Below are 20966 nucleotides of genomic sequence, written 5' to 3'. Positions count from 1 at the left end.
TGTGCCTGGAGTAGCGGATCCCACCCGCCCACCTGCCACCGAACCATTCTCCAGTACGCCCCAGCAGGACGCTGACACCTCCAACCTTGGCCTTTGCCTTTCCACTCCTTCCGGTCTGCCTGGCTTTAAGTCCGCCCCCAGTCAGTCCCCACTCAGTCTTCGCAGCAGCTCTCGTCCTCCACTTGGCCTCTTGGAGTTCCTCGCCGGGGTGCTGACTACTGGATATTTCTGCCCGGCTGCGGCGGCCCGACTGCCCTTTTGTCTTTTCTGCGTGACCTCGGGGCAGGTCCTGGTGCGGAGCGTCGCCAAGGACGCCGAGCGGGAGGCGAGATTGCCCAGACATCCTTCAGCGAAGTGCATGTGTGTTTGTAAATCATCCTTGGCTATTGGGAGACCGCGAGGACCGGTCCAGGCTGCGGCGGAGCCGAGGGCGGGGGAGAGGCCGCGTGAGTGAGCAGAGTCCAGAGCCGTGCGCCCCCAGAACTGCGCGTCCGCCCCGTGCGCCCCCGCGCGCCATGCCCAGTTGCCCCGCGCGTTCTGCTACGGGCCTGCTGGGCTCCCGCCACTTCTAGCTTCGGGAACCCCACTTTGATCGGGGCCATAATACCTATTGAGCTCCCCTCTTCTGCTTCGTACCTTCCCCACTGGCATCGGATTTGCAGAAGCGTGCGTGGGATCAGAGGACCGCCCTCCCCCCCACAACCGGCTCCTGCATCTTCGCAGCCGTTGAAGACCCAGCTCTTTTACCGCCAAGTTCATCCTTGGGAGACAGAAGACGCGTGATCTCCTCTCCGCTGCTCTTGGGGTCTCCTTGCAGCCCTGGCCAGGCTGATTTATCCTCAGGACCTAAAGTTGCCCAAGGAGCTCCTGCTCTGCCAGAGGAGGGTGGAGAGGGAGGTGGGAGGCGTGTGCCTCAGTGGGCTCTACTGTCTTGTTCCATATTATTTTGTGCACATATCCCCTGGCACTCTGGGTTGTTAGCCCCGCCGGACACTGGGCCTCAGACACTGCGCGGTTCCCTCGGAGCATAAAGCTAAAGAAAGCCCCCAGTGACGGCGAGGAAGGAGGTGGCGGGGAAAGATGCGCGGCGTTGGCTGGCAGATGCTGTCCCTGTCGCTGGGGTTAGTGCTGGCGATCCTGAACAAGGTAGCACCACAGGCGTGCCCGGCGCAGTGCTCCTGCTCGGGCAGCACAGTGGACTGTCACGGGCTGGCGCTGCGCAGCGTGCCCAGGAATATCCCCCGCAACACCGAGAGACTGTGAGTATGCGCTCTTAGTCTTTCCCTCTCCCCAGCCGGGCCGTGCACCCCTGCCTCCCCTGGAGGAACCTGGCAGCTCAGGGTCCTGTGCTTGGGGCACCCCTCGCTTGCTCTCCCACATGCGCATCCTGGGGTTGAGCTCTCCGGGAGGGCACTGGCCAGGGAAGGGCCACTGTCCAAGGAGGGGCGGGTCCCCTGGCAGCTGCGCTAGTTCTCTCTCCCCTGCTCTCGTCCCGCCACTCGCAGCTCCTTGAGGGCTGGTTTTCTGGGGCTGGGGAGCGGGTAGATAGGGGACAAGTTCTGGAGGATGCCCGGGGCGAGTGAGACGCCACTTTGTTCGCCAGACTCCATAAACGGAGTCACCTTGCGATTGCCAGCACTCCAGGTCGGTTTCAGAGCCCAGTCCCCGCTCTTGTCGCAGGCTGGCGCGGAGGGGATAGCAGGGAGACTCCCCAAAAGAGAGAAACTTGCCCTCCCCGATTTTGTGTCACCCTCCTGGGGGCGAAGGGTAGGAAAAAGGGGTCATGGAGTAGTGCCTGGGAGAAGGGTGCCCCAGGACGGCGACAGCTCGCATAGTAGCCGCGCGCAGCCCTCCGCTCCCCACTTCTCCGGGGAGGGGAAGACGGCGTCAGGCCCCAAGGGACTTGTCTCAGCGGGCGACTACGAGGGAGGACCGTGTCCCATCCGTTAAGCGAAGTTAGTGCTGATTCTCCAGCGCGAACCGGCCCAACCGGGTCTTACCGCTGCGGCGACCCTGCGGCGCCCCGCTGCCCGCTCCGGCCCTTCCTGCTGAACCCCTGCGTCCCCATCCACCTTTCTGGTAGTTTCTGCGCCCCTTCACGTGGCAGCAGCTCCCCTGCCTTCCCCTCTTCGCGCTCTGTTGCCCGCAGACGTCCCCGCCTCCCTGTCTCTGCGAGTCTCTAATGAAGAAGTAAATGCAGACCCGGTGTTGACGGCCCACGCGCTCCTGGTGGGGCGCTTCCAGAGTTCAGCGAAGTGGAGCATGGAGGCCGTTCTCTTTGTGAACGCCGAGGCCGCCGCCCCGCGCCAGTCCGGCCGCCCTAGGCACGTTCCGCTCTCGCGGTTGCGTGTGTACCAGGAGGAAGCGAAGGGCGCGGGGCTAGGCCGGCGGGGGCCAGCGCATCTGGACTCCTCCCGCGACCTTTTTGCCCCCGGGGTGGTAAGGGTTTCAGGCGGTGGAGAGGAGGCGCTCCGACCCGCACGTCTTCACCCTCGCAGCCCATTGCACTTCAACTCGCCCTTCTTATCCAACCCATTTCTCTCTCCCTGTTTTAAGGCCCAAGTTGAGCCCCCTTTTCCTTTGCAAATGGCTCTCTACCCCCAGCCTCACTAGGTTACCCCTACTCCTTCCTCACCTCTCCGGGCTGGCCAAATCGGGACTCTACTAGGGATGCCTTGTCGGGATTCGATCCACATTTGTGTAGGGTTGGGGGTGGGGGTGGAGATTCTTGTTATATCGAATAGCCCAACAATTTTAGAAACAACTGCATGGTACTCTGCTTAGCATGGAAAAGTGGGTTGCGTAGAAAGGAAGAGAAGCCACGCAGAATTCTGCTTTAGCATTTGTCATTTCATGCCATTCAGGACAGTTTAAAGTTTAAGCACGAACATGTCTTACTCAACAAAAAGGGAATGCGCTTGGGTGGGTGGGGGTGAAGGGGGACGTAGCAATTGAGTTTCAGGTCCTTGAAAAAATATACATCCTTATGAGAGATCAACAAAAAGTTTCCAGAAAATAGTTTACTGGGTGCTGACTTGTAAAATTCTATCATGGAAACAGTTTGAATACAGATTTCAAACATCATGTTCTAGAGTCAAAGGTGATAGAGAGCTTGCTTCTATGAAGAGCATTCAAACTGCAGCAAAGCCTGGTTTTACTTGAAATGATTGGAACCAGGGCAAGTTTAGATCTTGACCTGAAATGCCAGAAAAGGAGATCGTGACTCCTGAAGGAAAAGTGCTGCAGAAATCTGAGCAAAAATGTCAGGGCCTGAATACTATTTCCATTCTTGCCCCTGCTAGTAGTTTTCACTTTACAATCACAGCGGGGGTTCCCTGAGCTGCAAATGAAGAGTTAAGTTTTTATACAAACAGACTTGTTGGAAGGTAAATGCCTAGAAATGCAAGTCTTTTAAGTGCAGTTATTTTGATGGCACTAATTTTTTTTCTGTGCCTTGGGAAGTTTCGCCACCATGCTACCTAAGGATAGTGTTCTGAATTTTTATACAATTTCTTCCTAAATAGCATGAGAAAATTGAATATTTAACCTCCTGAAGGGAACTTTTTTTGGGGGGGATGCCTAACAATTATAGTAAAATAGTAGAATACCTGTGAAATTAATATACAATCCTAATAGAAACAAAAATGGAAAGCACTCTCCCATACACAAAACACAACAATCACACACAACAAACTTTTTTGTGATAATGTAACCACTTCATTTTCTTGTCATATGCCAGCAAGAATGAACTTTGCAAATGTGTTGAGTCATTTTAAAAATATCCTTTAAAAGGTTATCCTCTTCTCCTTCCTACATACTTTGTACACTACTTTAGTAATTGAATTAACTTTTAGTTCTGATTTACTCTGAACTTTACTTGAAGCAGGTTCACATAGAAGTAAAATGGAGCTTTCACTTTCTGGTTTTTCTCTTAGGGATTTAAATGGAAATAACATCACAAGAATTACGAAGACAGATTTTGCTGGTCTTAGACACCTAAGAGTTCTGTAAGTGCATCCTCTGTATTTTTTAATAATTTTTTTTAAGGTTGCATATTTTGAGTCATTGCTGGTCTCAGTTTTTATAACTATTCTGATGACAGTAACATAAAAAATTTAAAAGTTCATGGTTTCCTTTTTTGTGTGTTTATCATTGTACTACCACCTTTAATAAAAGTTGGGGCTTTTTTTTAAGGTTGGAAGCATGCCACAGAACCAATAATCGAGAAATGACCTCAGATCTTTGTTATACCATACCCTAAGTGCTTTATGCATATTAAAATGTTGAATAATTGTTTTCACAAAATGAATAAGTAAAAAGAAACATTTGATACTTTTAGGATTTGAAATTAACTAAAATATTTAAGTGGGTCTGTATTTTATTATTAATAACAAAAGGATTCCTTTTTTTTTTTGCAAAAATCTAATTTCAAGCATTAAAATCAACCATTCAAACTTTTCAGCAGAGTTTATAATGATCCATTGGTCATATTTTGAGTTTTTAATATTTTGTGTTTCTGTAGCTTCTATAAAATTGTTGCAATATGATTACTTCTTTAATTAGTGGGTTAAATTAGCTGTGAGTAAACCACCACTTGAGAGTCAATGTAATGTTAAATTGTTCTCACCCACAGGATTGTAAATATTGACATCCCAGTAGCCATACAGTTTTGACCATTGTGCATTCAGTGTTCTAAGTTTTAAGAGACACATTTTGGTCATTACAAATTATTCCAGTTGCTGATGTGTATCCATGTCAGAATTGAAGTATGTGTATGATGAATTACTGTATTTTGATTCTTTGGTTAAGTTGGAAAACAGTGTACCAAAAAAAGCTATCAAAGCTTCAGTGTGAAGGATTACTCTTCAGATACACTATTAGTTTAAGGGTCAGAGTTTTGACCGGTAAATCTCATGAGAAACTGCATTGGTATTAAGTTTTGTGGTATGGACCCTGCTATTTCCCTTCCATGAGTACACTCAAGTATGTTATTATTAAATTTGATATTGGATCTCAACTCAGAGCAAAATTTAACTTTATAAAGGGAAAGAGTTTACAAGTCTTCAGTTGCTGAATTGAAATTTATTCAGATGGTGAGTGGTAACATTAAGAAGCATGTTATATTTTGCATTTCAGTCAGCTTATGGAGAATAAGATTAGCACCATTGAAAGAGGAGCATTCCAGGATCTTAAAGAACTAGAGAGACTGTAAGTATTTTTAATTCCGAAGTTATGACAACATAACTGTGTTTTTAAAAAACACTTAAATTTCAAGCATCATGTCTTCAATTTCGTGTCTTAGGTTTTGAAAATTTGCAGAAAAAGGAGGGTGAATCAGTGGTTTTCAGACTAACTTATGACAAATACAGTTCCTAAATAAATAGTTCTAACTTGTAATTAAGCTCAAAAACACAGAGTTACTTTTCTGAGACATGTATTTCCTTGATAATCATTGCTTTGGTACTTCAAGATGTACAAGCATTTCTTATTCTTCATTTGATTTGTTTTATTTGCTCATGTAGGAAGAAAGGTGGTACTTTTATTTGCATTAATGGTGCATTAGGGAAGAGAGAAGTTTTGCTAATCGTTATTTTCATTTTCATGGTTGTGCTTTGTGTGTCATCAGTGACATTTGATGAAATATTTTATGTTTTACTGATAAAGATTTGCTTTTTGATATTTAGCATGGTGAACATTGTTATTGTTAATACTTTACACAGTTGTATTTTATTCTATACTAGCTTCAAAAATATTTATTCTGGAAAAATATTATGAAAGTAAGAACTGTGTTGTCATATTGTGGTCATTCAAAGTTGGTTTCCTTCCCAAGAAGATTAAATGTAGACTTCAGATTTTAAGATACTTTTTTTACATATTACTTGAGGACTTTAAAAATGTTTGCAGTATATATCTGCAAAAGACAAAACCTCTGTCTGAAATAATTAAGATAAATTACAGACTTTTTAATTCGAAGTATGAATTGTATGTCTTACATGTCTTGATTATTCAGGTTTGATATGTTTGCATTTTGAAGGCAAAGGAAAGCTCTAGTAAAGGCAGCAACAATTATTTTAATGAGTTTTCATGCCTGCCTTAATAATCACTTTAAGTAAAAATATTTTTTTCAAGAAATAATAAAATCTAATCTTCATTTTAGGCTTAATACATATTCAGGTTCACTGGGCAAAAGGGCAGAAGTTAATTCCCTGTAATTATCCATAAGAAGAAAAATGGTTTGTCCCCTTCCAAGATATTTATAAAATTAAGACTATATTTTTATCACCTCAAGTAAAACACAGAAATGTCTACTTTATTTTACTATTAGTCTTTCTCTATGATAGATATTACAATACAAGGACTGTAATTGTGGAATTCAAAATAAATTTTAAATCACTACTTTCAACTAATTTTAGAGGTAAATAAAAATTGGTAAACATTTGGTTGCATTCATAACAAAGCTTATAAGTTCATAGCCTATCTCTAAATATATAAAAAATACTCTGAAAGTATTTATTGTTTGATCTCCTTCATAGACTGTATGATTAGCTAATTCCTAGTGAGTAACTTGCAAAGATATTTTAATCTTTAAGAAAGCATCAATATAATTCAAATGTTTGCTAAAATGAATAGATAATTTAAATTGTCATTTAAACTTTATGTTTTCAAGAATAACTTTTAGTCATCACAGGAAAGTATCTTGAGTTGGGTTGCTAACTTCCAAACCACTGAAGGAGTTTTGATGGCTTTTTATGCAGTCTCTATTTTGGTTATATTGTTGTTTTACGTATTTTCAGGAACACTAGAACTAAACAAACTTTCTCATTCTTTTTCAAGTCACTTTAGAGTGTTGTCTGAACTTTCATCTTGAATAAATTAACTTTTCCTAAAACTTATTAACCAGATGCTATATGCTCTGAAATTTGATTAGAGTTGTAAGTAGGTACTATTTTTTGACTTTTACTTCCTCTGGGAATGTCACTTCATCTCAGAACAATTTTCTATTCTACTAAGACTAAGTCAGATGTTTCAGAGTGGGAGGAGGATTTGTAATTTTGAATGAAAACTAATATATATGCAGGACTTCTTTAAATCACCCCAGCTGTTGGCCAAGAGCAAATATTTCATATTTGTGAGGAAAAGCTGAGAAAATTCCTTTTGTTTACAACTGCCAAGTCCATCTGATGGAAGCACATTGTTATCTGACAGCCAATTCATCTCCTTGGGACTCTGGAATTCAAAACCATTTCTTAGGAACATTGTGGATACACTTTTCAAATATTTATTTATTTTTAAATACATTAAATGGTAAGGCAGGTTTGCTAAGGAATGCATTCAAGTTATTGTGAAACAAACTATTTTAAATTTTGTTCAGTGTATTGATTTAAAAAATTAAAAAAAATAAAACCAAACTACCCAGAGAGTTCCATAATCAAACTGCTATGGCCTATGGTATATATCTTTATTTTAGTTAGTGTCGTTAACACCAAAAAATTGCTTGCTTTTTCAAAAAGCTGCAAGAGACAATGTGAGAGACAAGAAGAAATCAATAAATTAACTTTTTACTATGTATTGTATAAATTTATATGGTTTTTAACAATTTAGTTGTGAAATTTAAAATTGGAACTCCAAATTTTGAAAAAGGTGTACAATTAGGTTTTTGTTGTAAATCCCATTTATATACTGAATAGTGATTTAATTTTTATTCCTTGTATGAAGAACAAAATAAAATAAAAACATTAATTTTATTCGTGTGTAATTTATGGTTTTAAGTTGTTTTCATTTTAAAATGATAAAACAATTATAAATTACATTTTGTGAATATTTCATAGTTGAAAGTTTTTCTTTTTATCTTATTTTATGTTGATGGACTTTTAACTTTATCTATAGAAAAATCTGAAAACAGAAGATAAATATCTGTACCTTTTTAAAAAATTCAGCTTTTTAGTCTGCAAGAAACAGTCATGTTGTTGATTTGAATTTAATTGTAGCATGGAATGACAAAGTCATTATTTGCAAATCAAAGCATTATAGCTATAAAAGATAGTTTTCCCTTTCAAAGAGTGGATGAAATACATTTTCAGATAAACCGTCAAGAAGGAGTTAATAGTAACATACTTCCTCCTTTCTTTTCTCCTCCTCTCCCTCCTTTCCTTCTTTTCTTCCCTTTTAGTTTCTTTCTTCCTTACCTCTCTAACTAGCTCCTTCCCTCCCCTGCCCTTCATTCTCTTGCAACATGAGATGACACATCATTGTCAGAATGTGGTTATGCATCACTGTAAAAGGAGGAAGTTGTAATCATGTCTGCATACCATGAGCACACATTATTTTCTGTTTTGACAGTTTGTTTCTGCACTCTCAGACCTAACATGTGCAGAGTCGTATTTCCTAGGATGCTCTGTATTGCCAGCGGTACCTGTTTATCTGGGATGAAAATGAAGCCTTCAGAATGTGCCTCATATAGATTGTATTAGCAGAGCTCCTGTTGCTTAATCAAAAAAATTTTCAAATGAAATGTGCTATACCTAAATGGCCAGTTAATTCAGTGGAAATTCAGAAAAAAAGGTCACATATAAGCTGCAGTAAGAATCAGGACACTTAGGAAGTATATTTCTTTTATATACCTCAAGGAAGATACCTGTGTATATCTGCAATAAATTCTCCATGCAAAATTATTAATTTGAGATTTTTTTGAGGCTGCATAATGTCCTAGAGGGTTAAAAAAATAACACTGGGACCCAGCAATGCTGTGGGCTTGTGTAAAATTCTGTTGTTCACACACGGTTTATGGGATTAGATACTACAGTCATTCAGTTCTATTTTATGGCCTTTTAGGGGGGCCCAGACCATGTCGGGGTTCCACTAGTGAAAATAATCTTCTTTTGAAAGTTCCTTGATAATACAAATGCAAAAGTATGGGAAAGTTTTTGAAAATTTTTAGGGTTGTTATGGGACATTTTATTATTTACTCTAAGACTGAAAAGTGAAATGCATATATGCCTAGGGTATGTTGATAAGAATCAGTAGCATACTGTAAAAAGTCTTGGATATTAAGCTTTGTGTGAACATTGAAACCATCTTATACCCTTAAAATAAGGAAATTGTGGAAATAATAAAGGCAAGCGTGTGGAGTGTTCATCTTTCCCCACCAATACTTAGTAAATATGTGCTTTTAAGACCAATACTGCTTTAACTTCTCCTAGTATTAGTATAATTGGATTTGAAATGACATTTTTCCCACTAGCTTTGTCATTTGATACTCATTTATGCTTGAAAATGAGCTCGGAAAATATTATTATGATAAAGCCATGTAAGGAATCTTGAACAGTCAAGCTGTTAACTGAGACATTTAAATTTTCCACCAAGTTGATATAAAGAAAATATTCTTTTTAAGTTAAAAAGTCTAAGTCCCTTTACAGTGCAGCCTACATTTGACTAAACACTACATTCTAATGAGATGGTATGTAAAAGACACATTTGTTTAAGGTGATCCTGAATTAGTTCTCCCTGCATACACATACCGCTCCTAAGCATGGGACAGACAGTGTGAGTGAGGCTGAGGAAGCATGATGTGGTAGGGTTTTTGTTGTAGGTCTTTACACATGAGTTCAAGTAGAGAATATGTTGTGGAACAGGTCTGAAAGAAAGCATCATTTATCCTCTGTTCATCAAGGATCTGGACATATTCTCTGTTCATCAAGGATTAGTCTCTTCTGACTAATCCGACAAGTTTATAGGCAACACATAACACATACCTTTTCTTAACAGAACGACAGTCTAACGGTGCTAATCTCCTTGGAAAAGAATGCAAGCCCATCTCAAAAGAATTGTTTTCTGGTATCTTTCCACACAAGTTTAAAATCATGGCAGTCATTTTCTTGGAAAGTCTCTTTAAAGGACACGTCAAACTCTGTGACAGAGGCTGAGTATGCACATAGCATAAAATATAAATGTTCTAAATTATATAATAGGCATTATATGCCAGTAATGTTCACCTATTTATAAGCAACATGGTCAATTTTAAATTAGGTTTACTGACGCTGGTCATGGAAAGCTTTAACCCCTGTGCACTGTTACAAGTTTAGCAGAACATTGAATCCATCTGAGAGAGTTTCTCATGCAACATTTTTTATGGGCCTTGAGGTTGAATGGTGGTGAGAAGGCCCATGTGCTCTTTGTGGACCATTTTATGAATTCTGAAGCAGTGAGGGTGTTTATTTTTCCCACATCTGTTTTGGGTCCTCTTTTGTGACAGTGTTTGCTGGATGCCGTGTCCTTTATACCTCCCCTGAAATGAGTAGTTTAGTTTGCACTGTTACAATGTATTTGTGGAAGTAGCCAATGTCAAATATTTTACGTTTAATTCCCTCTCTCATTTCTTTTGGATACCTTTCTGCTTGAATTATGTCTTCTAGACTGAATTTCACAACTTCACATGGAAAGAGAGACATTTCTGCATGGACTTCATATATATTGCCGTTACCTTTTTTCAAACCAAGTGTTACCTGCTGGACTGGAAAGCATATTGATGAAAATGCTTTCAGAATGAAAACTTGATAATAGGGCTGTGATTTGATCTCATCAATATTGCTTTACTATAATATTTACAGAAAATTATTTGGATGTCCTCTCTACAATGTCCATACACTCTGAATACAGATGGACAGTTTGGGAGCAGTGGCTCTGTGCTGCTGTTTGAGGTTCTAGAGTAAAAGCACAGAATGTGGATCTAGAAATCTCTGTTCTTCGACATCTTATTTTATCTGCTGATGCTTGGTGTCTCATGGAATACCAGGCAAATACACATTGGTTGTACTGTTGATTATGGTTTCTAACCAGATACAAGCTCCCCTTTCTCCTTTTGAAATCAGAAACGTGAGGGAAGGGTGATATCAGAAAACCCTTGGTTTCAATTCCACTGAGTGATCTTGATCACCTTGCTTCATCTTTCAAAATTTCAGTTTCTTCATCTTTAAAACAGGGATAATCATGATATCTCATAGTGGCAATAAGTATGATCATGTACATAGCTTCACAAAATGCTGGGCACAGAGCACTTAAATAACTATTATTCTGCATTTCAACATACCTCTCTTATTTCTCAATCGCTGAGTTTAGGAATTATTTTATCTTAGCTGCTAAAGTGTATATATGATCCATTTGGCTTGTTACAGTCATAGTTACATTTTTAAAAAATGTTTTTCCTAACATAGTATATGGTCAACAGAAGAGATGTGAAGAAAAGGTAAACAACCCTTCAATGGTTATTTCAGAGTATTTTTCATAGTCTCTCTGAATATGTACAGAAATACCAGGAAATAAGGTGACAAAAGAGGGAGGAATATTTTGCTAATAAATGTTGACATCCCTAGCAAGGAATACAAGGGATTAAGTTATCATTGAAATCACTGCTGAAAATGTAAACTTTATGTTATTTACATAATGCAAAATAAATTTTAAGATCCGTGGTTTGAAAATGTTAGAATAAAAACATTTTTATAAGAGAAGTCAAAATTTACCTGACAAGGTGGCAAAAGAGGGGGCTAAATAGCTTTACACTTGATCATTCATGTAGGGGAAATAGGAGGTTAGAAATGGTAGGCTTTAAGCCAGCATTTATCATTTATTACAGACCTAGCACACTGCTAAAAACACTTTATATTTACACTGACAAGTAAATAAGGAGCACAAAATTTTACTGGCTTTGGTAAAACTATTCTCATATTATGTTTTGAATGAGATGGAAGGTTGTGAACATTAATTGAATTTAGGTGGAAGTTGCAAAAAGTAAGAGACTATTACTTCTGCTAAAGGACAAGAGTCACAGACGCAGCTGGCAGATAATAATTCAAAACAATGTTTGTCAATATGTTCAGGCTGCCCTTCAAATTGAGATTGTTAAGAATCAGTATTTGAGAGGCCAGTGGTGTTTTGTGCGATGCAGAAAGATCATTCACTCCTCTGAAAGTCAGACTCAAAAATAGCTGGTAGCACAGAGCAAACAGTTACTGGAATCCCTTCTCGTCTTTGCCCTGGGAGAAAGTATCTCAGAGACATACATTACACACCTTTCTGAAACTGTGAATTGGCATCTAGAGAATTATCAAGCGTTTCTGGAATCTTATGGGCAGATTCCATCGAGGGGTGAGGACACATGACTTAGATATCATTATATCTCTGTCTCTTCTTTGACACCATTGAGTGTCTGTGCTCTGAACAGTGATAATTGACTCACCTGGTCTGTTTAACAAAGCTAATTTATGTTGGCTCCCATAAATAATCCTCTGTGATATCTTTAATTCACTACATGCTGTTTCCTGTTCTGGAACCATCAGAATTAACTTCAACTCATTTATGTTAGAGATCTTATACTGACACGATCATCTTCAAGCTGTTAAGCAAATTTCTGTCACATTAAAAGCTAGGCTACCTTTTCTCTAGCTCTGTTTAGCAATTGTTATATACCTTAATAGTCTTTAAAATAAGTTTAGATTTTAAATAAGTGTTCTTTAGTTTAAGGATTTAATTTCTGGTGATTGTACAAGCATCCTATCTTTATTTAATATTTTGAAAGTTTTGCTTTTTATGTTAATGTTTGTATAACCATTTAGCCTTAGTATGGATGGAAGAGAGAATAGAAAAAGTGGAGCCAAAAGTGTCTTGATACTGCTTTAAAGACAATAAAAAGGAAATGTATACTGTTTTGTTGTATCCATATTACCACATTCCTTACTGTTATCTGTCCTTTTTGTGTGATACCACCTTGTCTTATCCTAAAAACAGAAATGTATCTGGTGGGTTTAGACATATAAAGATCACTCATAATAACTTTCCTGAAATAATTATAAACTACTTGAATTCAGAGAGGAGTGCTTCATATATATTTTCATTTTTTTTTCTGAAATTTAAAATACCTAATTTTCAACAGGTGTTTAAAACCATGAGCTGAACACAGAGCTAGCTTTTTTAAAAAATAAAACTTTGTTTTATTTACAGTTGCTTAGTTCATAGATACCTAAGAAATGGATCAAATAAATCTATGTTTTGCCTCGGGGAATATAGGTGAAAAGGAAAGCTTCAGCATTATATTATTCTGAATTATTGTTTAGGAATGTTTAGACTGTATTTTTTCCAGAAGAGTGATTCAGAGGGTATGTTTTAGTGTCACACCACCTTCATTCAGGCCCTAGCTTTATGTCTTTGAACTCTGCTCTTCTCTCCAGAACAGCAGTGAGAATTGTACTTACTCACGGGGATGTGGTGAAGAGTGAATGAGATAACTTGTATAAACCTCTCAGAATAGTGGCCATCACCTAGTAAGCTTATTACTTACACAGTGAATTAGAATATGTGTTAGCTACTACTTACACAGTGAATTAGGAACCACTGGGAATAAGAAAAGGATAATAATTAAGAAAAAATAACACTTCTTGTATCCAACCTGAAAAATCTGCTTTCTCACAATATATGAAACTATACTGATGTAGACCCGTTAACAAGAAAGCTGGTAGCAGCTGTTACACACTTATAGATCTGAATTTGTTTAAACACATTGAATTCTTTCCAGCTTCTAGGTGATGTTGAGAATCACATCACCAAGGATGTTGATGGAATGGAAAGGAGGAAACTACTGTCTGGGACATGTGAAAGCAGGTTTGACAGCCAGAGAGTGGCATCAAACTCAAGGCAGGTGCCTCAGGGAGAATGCCAGAGGAATGTTGGCTTAATACAAAATGTAAATGCTAGGGCCTTGCTGAAATATATCAAAATACTACACAACACTGTTCTCATTCAGCCTTTCCTAAGAACCTACTAAGGGCCGGAGATTAGGAAATGTTGACTGAGAGCAGGCTGCTCTCTTTGGCTTTTCATATGGTTCAAAACTTACTAAGTGCCAGGGAAGAAGGAAGGGAATACAAAGATTTAGTCTTTATGCTTGAAGAGCTCACAGTCTAGTAGGAAAGGGACCAGTACATGAATAAATATTACACAGTATAAGGGACCCTTACTTATCAGATGCTGTGGGGACACAGCCAAGAGAAGCACTAACTTTTTGTAGGAGAATCAGGGGAAGGTTCACAGAGGATGTAAGAAAGCACCATTTGGAGAAAAGGAGAAGCACTTCATAAAGAGAACTGCCTCTGCAGGATCCAGGGGCTTGCCGAGAGTGCTTGCTCTGACTAGAGAATAACAAATGAGACTGGTAAATCTGGTGGTTTGGATCACATCATGAGAGCACATTTCTGCTGTTTTAGAAATTGGAATTGGCTCTTTGAACAATGGAGGTCCTTCCAAGAGTGGTTGCACTCCTAGAAAAAAATCTCATTACCACTGTTGCAAATATTTGTAATCTGTTTTTAGGGGGAAATATAACAAAGTAACAGTCTGCATTTCATTGAAATTGTATAATGCTAGACTTTGGAAGTACACTTTCTTCAAAATCATACCTAACAGAGAACAAATAAATAAAAGCTTTTGATTTGACTTTAAATTTTACCTTGTTATGTGCTTCATTCAAAAAAATAGTGTAAGTGGGAAGTAAATTCACTCTTTTACCACTAATTTTACTATTTGCCCCTACTTGTCTTGGCATACTTTTTATTAGTATGCATTTTATTAGGGCCTGAGAATGCTTCTGTAGATGACCAACTTCCTTCTGAGTTCACATAAAGTTATGGTGCCATCATTGCTTCCTGGCATTTTTTAGAATGGAAAGAAGTTCTGAAGTTTGCCTGGTCTAGCTTCTCACTTACAAACAGGATTTTTAAAAATTATATCATTTTCCAAAAAAAAAACCACAACTCATAGCCTCTGCTTGAATACATTTTGAGATAAGGAGTTGAGAGTTTCCATTTCTCAATAGCTAGTTGTTAGAAAGGTCTTCTATATAATTGAATTTCTTAGGAGTTACAACCAGGGGGCCCATTTCTGCCCTCTGGAGACTAAATAGTATAATTCTGCATCTGCCCGATGACCCTTTCAATATGTCAAGATTGATATGCCCTCTTTTCCTGTCCCTTTTAATATTCATCTTTAAAATTTAAGAAATACCTCTGCTTTCCTCAGTGTGGCATTACTTTCTGGAACTATATCCAGAAGCTATACTATATAATATACCTCTATCCCTCTCGAGCTAGGCAGCTTGTAAGTCATTTGAGTGCAAAATGTTACATCAGCTCTTTATCGTTTTATTTAGATTTGGGAAAAGCAGAGAAATAGACAGTTATTTTAAATTAAATGTTAAATTGTACACTTAAAGCAGATGGGATTGGGATATGACTACATCAGAGATAGTATTTGCCCACTCTTTCTTTAACAGGTGTGCATACCAAGCATCAGGGCTTAAATTGAGTTAGAGTTGGAATCACACTCTTCTTTAAAACATTTACAACATTCCAATTTACTTAGACATTTTAAAACATTACTTAAACAGATTTGACACCACTATTAGTTATACTGCTGAGCCTTAAATTCAGTTAAGGATTGGAAGCTGTGGGTTGAGGTTTGAACTCTGGGTTGGTATTCTCCTGATTTTGCCTATGGGACAAATCATGCCGACAATTTCTCATGCCTTTTTTTTTTTTTTCTCCCAACCAAATGAAAAGCTAACAAAATTAAAATTTCCATCTCCCTACAATTCCTTGGCTGAGATTTTAGGCCAATTGGGACTGTGTATGGATTATTTTAGACACCATTTATTGTGGTATTTCTGCTGGATATTGGAGTCACCTACCTTAGGCGCCTAAGACTGAGTCACTTTATTGTTGTGTATATTCTGGTTGACTGATGTTGCACAGGCTTTGAGTTTGGAGTTTAGACCCCAGTAATCATCATCATAGTAAGCACAATGAAAAACTGCTTTAAAGAGTCATGTAACAAAAGGTGTAACCAACTTTTGATTTGCAATGCTTGAATTCTCTTGAATGTCATTTCATTCTTTTCTGAAATACAGGATGAGGCATGACACTACCAAATCACAGTCTTATTGTTGGGTATTTTCTGTGTAACATAAGCTTTGTTTTTGTTTTCTCTAAAGGCGTTTAAACAGAAATCACCTTCAGCTGTTTCCTGAGTTGCTGTTTCTTGGGACCGCGAAGCTATACAGGCTGTAAGTAGACACAAGTAGTTATTGTTGCTTTGGGTAGTACCTTGTGTTTTATTAAATGTATTTTGGATCTGTTTCTGTGTGCTTTCCTGGAATCTATGCATCAATAGATTAATGGATTAAAAGTTTGTGTTTTTTTTCTTTAGGAAATTTATGATTTGTTTTCTAGTGGTTAAGTTGTTTTATTTGGTTAGGATTTAGCGGTTTATGTATGTGATACGGTAATTGGATTATTATTATTATTTTTGGTAATGTGATGATGGCAAGATTTACCTACTTTTTAATGGAAATGTTTGATTAAGTTCTGAAGGGAGAAAATTGCTACTGTGCTTCCTCTTAAGAGGCAGTGTGTTCTTGTAAAGTTGAGATTTTTAATGTTAGCTTTTTTGGTATTGTTTCTGGGCTCAAGTAGTAGTGTTTATTAGTCCGAAAATATTATTATAAGGTACTTAAAGAGGGCTGTAAATTTCCTCTTAAATGTTTCCTTTAAAGCCAGAATTTCAGCCTCTGCAATATGAATGACTGTATGGCAAGGTTTTCATATTAAATACGTCATAGACTATTAAAGGAAGTAATTCCTTAAAGGAGCATAATGTGAGTATTAGGGGGAATCGCTTTTTCCTCCCTGGAATGCTTTTGCACTGACCTAATGTGTAATAGTGAAAACACATTTTTGAAAGCATTTAAAATGAGATTTTCAGCCATATGAATGACTTTGTGCAGATGGGAGATAAGCTACAAAGTTTTGGAAAAATAAATAGCAATGATTATTGAGGTACATGCATGTTGTGAAAAAACTGCTGGGATGTATAGAGTAAATTGCTCCATTAGCCCCCACCTGGATGGTGGGAGTCCCATATGGTACTATTTGTAGAGAAAGTGAGCATATTTCCTTTTCCTGAATTTGTCTTTGTAGCCTACTAGTTCAACATAGTTATCAATTCCAGAAGTAGGAGGACTGTCCTGTCACACTCTTCACTCCCAAGAATAGCCAGGATCTTTGTTCATGTCCTCCTGAAACCTTAATAACCTTAACTTACTACGGGGAGGTATTCCCCAGCTGACAGACCAGATCTTCTCTCCAGAGTCTTTCCTGACTTTGTTCCTCTAAGGATAGTTAAAATCACCTGACATTTTTCTCTCCTTTTTTGTGTGTTCCCTGCTGCTCAATTGGCCCGATTTAAGTAAATTTTAAAACTCAAATGAAGAAACTTTGGAATTGTGTTTTTAACAAAAATTATCTAAGAACTATTTTTACTAAGGAAATAGGATGTAGGTTTGCCATAAAGATTATATGTATGCATATCAGTAGATAATTATATCTAAATATTTGTGCTTAGTTTCTAAAAAGGGTCATATAATTGGTTTTGATAGTATTTCACTTTCAGCTTTAGTTATTGTTGACTGAGGAGATTTTTTAAGGACGCAACTTGGATTAATTTCCCCAGTTTAAGGTGGTTTAATCCATTGCAGAATCCCTCATCAGCAAATTATATTCTGCTTGACATTTTGACCTCTTTGACAATATCACATAGCAGACTAAGATATTTTTTTCTATCTTTTGTTGTGATTTTATAACTATGCAGCAGCTATATGAAAAAAGACTTGAAATCTTTAAGTGAATTAAAGAAACAGAATCCATAAACCTATGACAGCATTTCCTAATTAATTAAATGTGTGTTGGAAAATGGGGACACAGGCAGCTAGAAAATGTGTTCAGATTTTTTAATGTATCTTTCTGGCTCAAAGGATTTGTCCTGGGGAGTAATAACAGCTAAAGCAATGTTTGTTAGGTGGAACTGGTTACAAGATGTGAATATTTCTATGTTTCAGAAGTTATATAACTTGATGGCCTAGCATTCAATATTGACCAGGTGTATCTCTTTACATGAGATTTGACATCAGATTTAGGCACTGGGTGTACATAGAAAACTAGAGGTGGAATTTTTATTTGCATCCTCAAGTCAGGAATCTTAATTTGAGTTAAGAAACTGTTGCCTCATCTGAATTAGACTTAGGTGAATTGTTAAGAGTGCTTTTTCTCTCGAGAGGATAAGTTATAAGCTGCATGTGACCACTTGTTTATGATGGTGATTATTAATTAAATTAAACAACTGCCACTGGAAGTCTTTAATAAACAAAGGAACACACACTTGTGAAGCTGACTACTGGCTAGTGTAATTATGAAAAGCAAGGGTGCAAGTTGCAAGTTCACATTTTCTTCATATGATACAGATGCCTAGTAGCTCACCTGAAACAAATATTCCAGCAGATGGGAAAATGTGCACAAACCTATATGCACGACATCCCTTATAATGCTCATTTAAAAACATAGTTTTTTCACAAGAAGGACAAGTAACAGAACAAAGGATATGCAATTTTTGACAAATAGTGGGGAAAAATGATAGGACAAAGAAAGTATTTGATAGTTGATATATATATGATTGTTTTACAAATATATATAAAAATATATATAAGTATATATGATATAAATGTTTATAGAATATATATTTTGACATTTGTATAATATATAATTAAACATAATATATAATATATGTAATATATAATTTATATTTTTATATAACATACATTTACATAATTTATATATATGAAGCAAGCCATAGTTGCCCCTACTGTCTAATGCAGTAGAGGCATACTATATGCAGAACTCATAAAAAAACAAATTTAGGATTTACTTCCTCTGTATAGGTTGTTTCGAGATACGAATTAATATTTCAATTTCTTTATTTTCTTATTTATTGTATATTTTATTCATACTTAACATTATGTTTTCCCAGGTACATCACTAATTTCAAAGTCTACTGTTTTAATATATAGTTTATACACAGAAGTTTGATTTTTCACATTATTTGCTTAGATTAAAGCTTGTTGGATATACTGGACCTTGTGTTGCTTTTCTTTGAGCTTTGGAATAAATAATCACCATTTGACTAGTGGCTGAAAATAAGATACCAGGGGAAGAAGCACACATGCTTTTCACAGACTCTAAATGCAATATAAAAGAAAAGGAGGGTATACTGTATATGAATTATGATTCGACACGCTTGGTTGCTGCTAGCGGCCAAATATGCTTTTCCTTTGCTGTCTGCTCCAATTTCTCTTTGGACGGGTTGAGAGAGCACTACATGTTCAGGTCAAGATGTTTGCTCAGAAATAGTAGTACAGTTGCAGCTGTGTTTGTTGGAGTAGGAGACTAGTTTAAATAGCATTACCATTTATCCAGTCCATTAACAGAACTCTGTAAAATAATACCAACTCTGCATAAACTACAGGACAGTGTAATAAAATTACAAGCACTTGTTGACAGATGGAAAGTGTAAGTAAAGGGAAACTAAAATAAGGGACGATAGGTTGGAGGTTTAAAAAAAAAAAAAAAAGCCAGCATGAAGTTTTCTTAACTTACAGACTCTATCTTCCCCTTTGCTCCTCCTCCAAAATCAAGGTTACATTTTTATTGTGAACCTAAGAGGAGAGGAGATTATTTTTAAAGAAATCTGGAGCTGGTTAACTGAAGAAGAGATTGCAGGGAATTTTGAAATAGTTGATTATGATTGATTGAAATTTATGAGTACTAATACAAATCTTCCTGAAAAGTGTAATCTTAAAAGAGGTTTAGGAGTAAGTGATTCACACTTTCTGTTGAGTTTGCAACTACTAATCTGGACTCATTAAAGAGGAATTTCTTTGGTAGTACTGCGGTTAGACATTTGGTTATAAATATTTGTTTTGTGGTTTTCGGTTTATTTCTTTGAGTATATTATATTTACTGAGATGTCTAACATAAGCTTAAGTATCCAAAGCACTTTTTAGAAACTCATTTTTCACTTTTATCTGCCAAACCAAACCAAAACTAAACAAACAAACAAAAAGAACTGCATCTGTCCCAGGGACTCATTTTCTCTACTTCTTTGAATAAAAACTTTTTACTTCTGGTTCTCAAGTGCCATTCATTATTCCCCAGTGAGTTTTGGAGCGACTAAATTATCTAACATTAGGAATGGTATTTTTAAGGCCAAGAACTCTCTTTATGGCCTAGTGAATACTTACCTGAGACAAATAGATTTTGACTGCTTGATTTCATTGGCCGGGTCATAATTCATTATCTGTCAGATAGGATCTCAGATTCTCAAAATTGCTTTTGATAACTATAATAATTGGGACTTTCTTTCTTAAGAGGAAAACTTAATTTTTTATTAAGGTAATAAATTAATTTGTTCAGCCTAAAAAATATATATAATTAAGCTGTCTTTATTTTCCTTTCCATCACTGCCATAGGAGGAGCCTTAGTTTTTGTTTCTTTAATAGTTATAAGAGCAACACAAGTTCATTGTTAAAAAGATTTAGGAAAATCAGAAAAAAATAGAAAATAGGAAGTAAAAATTATCTATTATCTCACTACACAGATATAGCCATTACTATACTTATCAATTATTATCTTAGAATTATTTTTATGATTATGCATATAAATGCTACTTAGACGTGTATTATGAAAACTTTTTTTTTTTCTTATATCCCCAGGGTCTAGTATAAGGCTTGACCTTTAGAAGCTCTCATTAAGTGTTTGATGTATTGAATTAAATCTCTGTTGGGTTCAGGATTTGTAACTTGAATGAGCAAATAGTAACTCTGAGACAGCATTATAAATAATGGAGAACCAAATTAAATTTAAAGGATAATTTGGTCAATTAAATGTTTGATTCCCCTAGGTTTCTCAAACATTGAAGTATTTCAGTAGATACAACACAGTCAAAATGATCCATTTTTCACCTAAGCAAAATATACCTTAATTTAATAAAATGTCGTATAAAACTAACTCCCTAGCTCTTGGATGTTGATTTAGTCT

The 20966-nt window shown here is 37.3% G+C and overlaps 1 protein-coding gene across 4 annotated transcripts in view; it reads left to right on the top strand.

The window, feature by feature from the left end:
• Positions 1–362: 362 nt before the first annotated feature.
• SLIT2 (slit homolog 2 (Drosophila)) overlaps positions 363–20966 on the top strand; it is a 367443-nt gene continuing 346839 nt past the window's right edge. For all 4 annotated transcript variants that reach the window (XM_011935681.1, XM_011935679.1, XM_011935680.1 and 1 more), the window contains exons 1-4: positions 363–1259; positions 3936–4007; positions 5137–5208; positions 16034–16105. In XM_011935681.1, coding sequence (XP_011791071.1) covers positions 1081–1259; positions 3936–4007; positions 5137–5208; positions 16034–16105 — 395 coding nt within the window. In that variant the 5' untranslated portion in view covers positions 363–1080. The remainder of the gene's footprint in view (positions 1260–3935; positions 4008–5136; positions 5209–16033; positions 16106–20966) is intronic.

The sequence above is a fragment of the Colobus angolensis genome, unplaced genomic scaffold (assembly GCF_000951035.1).
Source record: "Colobus angolensis palliatus isolate OR3802 unplaced genomic scaffold, Cang.pa_1.0 Scaffold146, whole genome shotgun sequence".
In the NCBI taxonomy this organism is placed as follows: Eukaryota; Metazoa; Chordata; class Mammalia; order Primates; family Cercopithecidae; genus Colobus; species Colobus angolensis.
Note: the sequence above shows the minus strand (reverse complement) of the source record. Positions and strands in the feature narration are given on the sequence as shown.